The sequence below is a fragment of the Mus caroli genome, unplaced genomic scaffold (assembly GCF_978045245.1).
Source record: "Mus caroli unplaced genomic scaffold, Mus_caroli_1 scaffold_8, whole genome shotgun sequence".
Lineage (NCBI taxonomy): Eukaryota > Metazoa > Chordata > Mammalia > Rodentia > Muridae > Mus > Mus caroli.
In genome coordinates this window covers 31,320,012-31,325,327 of record NW_028227263.1, presented here as the reverse complement: position 1 = coordinate 31,325,327, position 5,316 = coordinate 31,320,012, and the positions used below count along the sequence as shown (strand labels likewise).

The following is a 5,316-nucleotide window of genomic DNA, read 5'->3' as shown; positions in this document are numbered from 1 at the left end:
ACAAAAAAGGGACTTTTATGGGAAGAAAAGGCAAGGGTGAGTAAAGGCAAACCTGAGAAATGAAGAATCATAGGTACCCTCTATGGTTGGCAACTGGGTCACTCTCTGGAAATAAATGTGCATTGTCTTCTTAGACATATACAGCATTTTAATAAATGGATGAGGTTAACCAGAGACTCAGCTTCTAAGACAGCAATGCCTTTGCCTCAGCAAAGAGCTCACAAACCCCCAAAAGCTCTCTTGTGAAACACAGTATAAGTAACAGCAAAGACTCCACTTGAGGATATCGAAAATACATTTGTTTTTAATTTTGATTACATTCACAAGTGACAATATTAAGAGTTCTTTAAGCATATGGTTCCATTGAGTCACAACATTACCATGTGTCCCCTGAAGAGCAAGAGGCAGTGTTTCATATCCCCTTGAGGTTTAGCAGAGTCATCAACATCAACAGGATGGTTTATGGGGACCAGATTTGCTACCAGATAAGCCAGAACCATGCTGTCATGTTTATTGGATACAGAGTCACATACAACACGATGCACAATAGGCAACTTATTCTGCACTTAGCTTTAGCTCCTGTCAAAGGGAGAAGGGTTTTTCAATACCAAGAAGGATGCAAATATATGTGTCTTTCATCAGCCTTTCTTATACATAACTTTAACTATACATGAACAGAATTAGAGTTTATCTTTATTGTGTAACAACCTAGGAGGAAAAAAAAAAGAACAAAGTTTAGGTATTAATTGTCAAGCTCTTGACATTATTCCGTTTAGTTTTCTGTTAATATTAGGAGATAGGTTCTGTTGATGTCCCTAGTTTATAAAGTGGAAAAATTGAGACTCAGTGAGAGTTAAGTGACCATCCAATGGTTATATACCCAGTAGTGAACCAATTCAGTCCTTAAACGTATGGCTTCTCTTACATTGTAGTGTATACTACTAGGATAATGTCATTGGCTTTCAAAGACATATGGTAGAATGGCCACAATTACAGTGATGAATATACTGGTTCTGTATCTCTTGGCCCTAGAGCACAGCATCACAGAAGAGAGCAGAAAGGCAGGGTAGGCAAGCAGGGAGAAGGAAAGGTTAGGGGGAAGGTTAAAAAAAACTGTAAGATGGGATCTGATTCATAGGCCCAGTGACCTTCAGAGGCTTCTATCCCTTAGATATGTGGGCATCCATTTTCCTACCAGGTGTACAAGGAAGTCACCTTCATTCTGGGGCTATTATCTGTTCAGGCCTGAAGGTCCCTGCGGCGGCGGCCGAAGGCTTCAGAGCCCACATTGGTGGGCACAAAGTTGTCCTTCACCACACCTCCTGATCTGCTCAGCAGACCTGCCAGCCGATGGGTCACACAGGTGGCAGTGTTGCAGGATCTCTTCTGAGCAGTGACACTGATATTCAGGATGGGGCAGTGGGAGGGGGATGGGGAGAGAGAGAGAGAGAGAGAGAGAGAGAGAGAGAGAGAGAGACTGACTGTCATTGAGGCTGGGGAGGTGTTTGCCTCATGGGACTATGATGGGAATATTGCTGCTCTCAGAAGCACCAATTAGCTTTAAGTGTTTCTCCCAAACATGGTTATCAGAACAGACAATCACAAGGCCATTAGGGGAAATGCTGTGATCACTTCCCTTAGACATTCCCAGAGGTATTCAAAAACCCAAATGGGGTTTGGGTTTACTGGCCATGGAACACAGGGCTCTAACTGCCAACCATGCCCATATAAATACAAATAAGCAAGGCTTTATAAGTCTAGAGTAAACTTTGATGCCACCTCCGAGCCCATTCACAAGGACTCTTGTCCCAGTCAGACACAAGTGGCCCTCCTTAGTAAAGTGAAAGCACCCCAGTCTTACCTGAAGGAAGACGGAGTTTGGAGCATCCAGTCCCAGCAGTGTTTACCTGTTCCTTGTCGCCGCTCTTCTTACTGCTTGAGCTGAGTCATGGCCATCACTCACCAAACTACGACTGCTTAACCTTAGGGCTAAAAACTACTTCTAACCACAGGTCCTGAACTCCATGAAGTCTGAGATGTGGGCTAGATCAATGACCACCATGGTTCAAATCTTTTTAGAAAAATAGTTTTATTTCTCAAACAACCAACACTTCCGGAAGCAAGACTAGAAGCTCTACTAGGAAGCCAGATGACAGCCCTTGCTCTCTGCCATCTTCCTGGGTGATTCTCTTTTAGCCTGTGGGACTTTCTCCTCACCCACTGGGGATTTCAGATACCATCCTTTGCCTCAGGAAAGCAACCAGTAATAGCCCGGAGAGCAACCAGAGAGGAACTACACGCATCAAGTTATAGGAAGAAAGCGAGAAGGAAACTAGAAAGGAGAGGGGGAGCTTAGTTGCCAAAATGGGATTGGTGGTTTGCCTCCAAGTCCTTGGCCATATCCCTTTTCTTGCCAGGTGCTTCAACCCCAATTGAAGTTTGGGGGAAGGTGTGAAACTTGTTGAGGTCTTGTGTGTACGTGCCCAGCATGCAGGTACTCAGATTCCCACACCGCTTAGATCTGGGGCTGTCCAAGCTGCAGGGAAAAGACATGCAAGGCAGTGCCATGCACCAGGGCTGACCCTGTGGGCAGTCCGCAGGTTAAACCAGTCACAGGATTAGAAGCTGGGACGGGGCTGGTAGGAGGTTGGTTCACACATACACTATCGGGAAGGCTTGGGGTGTGGTAGGCCAGGAGAATGTGGGGAAGGGCAGAGGAGAAGGGTGAGTTTTCTGACATTCCATGTGCTCTTTAATCTTTCATGCTTGGTGGGGTGTTTCTCGGGATGGTTGTAGGGTAACACATGCTTTTCCTTGGGTAATGCAGGAGCCAGACCAGGGTTGGTCTGTTTCTAAGCTGGGGGCACACAGGCAGGCAAGGATAGGGAAGGGTGCTCTCCTTGGCCCTGTGACCACAATGACATCTCTGCAGACTTTAGGCTTTACCATTCTTAGCTCATACTATTGCAGGAACTCTCCCCAATGTTAGCAGACTGATTTCTACAGTTATTCCAAGCCTTCTCTTAAGTGCTTTCAGAAATAAATTTTTTAAGTGTGATTTAACTACAGTCTCACCAGATGACTTCTGTCTTCTTTCAGCCTGAGAATAGCTGAGCCCCATGTCCTGCTAAACAGCAGCCAGGCAGACAGTGCGTTCTCTCCTACCTTCTGGATTCTGCCTTCCTGTGGATGGGCTAGGCAGGGTAAGGGGCCTTACCTAGAGCCCTCAGCCTCCTGCTCCTCCTCCTGCTCCAGTTCCCTGGCTTTCATCTGCATATAGTCCTGCACCAGTGCAGCCAGCAGGCGAACTTCTTCTTCACTGAGAGTGGCCATGCCTGGGCTGCTTTCCAAGATTGACCTGTGGAGAGCAAGCAAGTCAAGCACCATCTCTGATTCCCTACCTGCCGCTTACCCTAGAGGCTTGAGTCAGCGTCCGCATCAGTTTAGGAATTTTGCAAGTTAAATGATAAGTGCAGGCAAATTGAATGACAAAACAATTAGTGTTGAATCTAAATTGGGGGTTCATTTTAATAAATACAGTTTGTAAAGTAGATGAGAAATAGATGAACAGATTATAAATTAGTCAGTAATATCTATTGGCAAGTTAGCAGATTAGAGTAAAATTCATGTCTCATAAGGAATGAATTGAACAAAAAGGTTTAACTCTTGATACTAAATATGGGAGGAAAGTGGTGAAAGCATTTTGTTAGTTAAAGGGCTACTTGACATTTAAGCTTATAGTGAACTTACATGTGTGTCTATGTACATGTATATATTTTTCCACCAGAGAGTTGGTTTTTAAACATTCAGTACTCTGTAGTTAGCACTTAGGAAGTTGGCTAGTCCCAGGACAGTAGGACTCCTGTCTTTACACTTACCTCAAAGGCACTGCCTGGAGGCTGCATGCCTGGTACAGGAGCAAGATGCTGACAACCAGGAAAGGGGAGAACTTCAGGAAGCCCATGATGCCTTCCTGCAAGAGAAGAATGTCTATTTATTCATTTGTTTATTTATATCAGTTCAAGGTTCTAAAAGCCCATGGACTTGGCTTTCTGTGTGCTTATGCCTGTGACTCCCCCGACATTTTGGCTTCATACTGATAACTACATTTCTCATCATCTTTGTTCCCTCATTGACAGAGAAGGCTGTAAGGTCCAGTGTGCATGTAGCCTATACGGTTTGGAAAGTATCTTATCCCTAAAGATGGAGGGGGAGGGAGGTGCGGGGGGTGGTAAAGGAGGGTGGTAGTGGAGAGATCAGTCTCAAGGATTCTATGAATCCCAGGTGTCTCCTGTCTCTACATCTGTCTCCACAGGGAAGTGTAGAGCTGTCTTCTCTTTGTGAGGTTTTTACAGACACCTAAGAATGTGAGAAAGAAAGTCTATGGAGAGGGAATCTTTCTGCCTTGAAATCTGAGAAACTGACGGCTGCACTGCTCAGCTGCTCCACCCTCTGGCAACTCAGTTGCCTACAAGAACCAATCTAAAGTTCAGGTGGAAACACTTCTCTGTTAATCCCAGGGTCCCAACTCGGAGCTTGCAGTTGAGGCAACTGACTCTTGTTCGCTACATATTGGCCCTTAGCTCGGACTCTGGACCGGTTTCTCAGGAAACGAGAATACTGAAAGCACCATCTATGAAGAGCTACGCCCGACTGCGCGCGTGATGCCTAGGAGCTCAGCGTCCCAAGATTGGCGGATCAGGTGTACACAGAGAGAAAGGTGAGACTGGAGCCTGCGCTCCAGCGAAACTGAAGGAAGGCTCTGCGGACCAGTTCTGTAGGGACTTATCTGGATCGGGATCTAACACGAACCACCGCTAGGATTAACGACTAACGGAGACTGGGATTGTCAGGAAAGACGAACCAAGGACTAACAGCGGGAGCGGGAGAGAAGAGAGGGAGAGGAAGAGAAAAGTAGAACTACACATCTGAGCAGGAATTTTAGGGCTCACCTGGTGAGCGGTGCCTTGGAGCTGAGACTGCGGGGATCCTGATGGAGCCAGGCGGTGCTTGCGAAGCGGTGACTCTTGATCTTGGCAGTGGCTCCTGTGCCTCCCAGCGCCTGCAGCTGCTCTTATTCCCGCCGTGGTGAGTTGGGAGGGGTCCCGGGGCTCCAGGCAGCCAATAGGTGGAAGGGCCCCATGCCCCAGACAGATTGCGTCACCTCTGTGCTTCCAGAACTCAGAGCATCTAGCAAGATGACACCATTTGAATTTAAATTGAGGTCATTGGTGGAAGTGGGGGAGATGGTAGGGATCAGTGAGAGCCACCCTTAAAATTAGCGGGAATTTGGAGGGCCTTTTGACATCAAGATAA

At 46.5% G+C, this 5,316-nt stretch overlaps 1 protein-coding gene across 1 annotated transcript; it reads right to left on the bottom strand.

Moving 5' to 3' along the window:
• Nucleotides 1-352: 352 nt before the first annotated feature.
• Nucleotides 353-5,021, bottom strand: LOC110299328 (calcitonin gene-related peptide 1). Its single transcript, XM_021169004.2, has 5 exons — nucleotides 4,953-5,021; nucleotides 3,879-3,973; nucleotides 3,218-3,358; nucleotides 1,216-1,399; nucleotides 353-708 (listed from the first exon to the last, which is right to left on the bottom strand). Exons 2-4 carry the CDS (start codon nucleotides 3,962-3,964, stop codon nucleotides 1,240-1,242), a joined length of 387 nt encoding a protein of 128 aa, XP_021024663.1. The 5' UTR covers nucleotides 3,965-3,973; nucleotides 4,953-5,021; the 3' UTR covers nucleotides 353-708; nucleotides 1,216-1,239.
• Nucleotides 5,022-5,316: the final 295 nt, after the last annotated feature.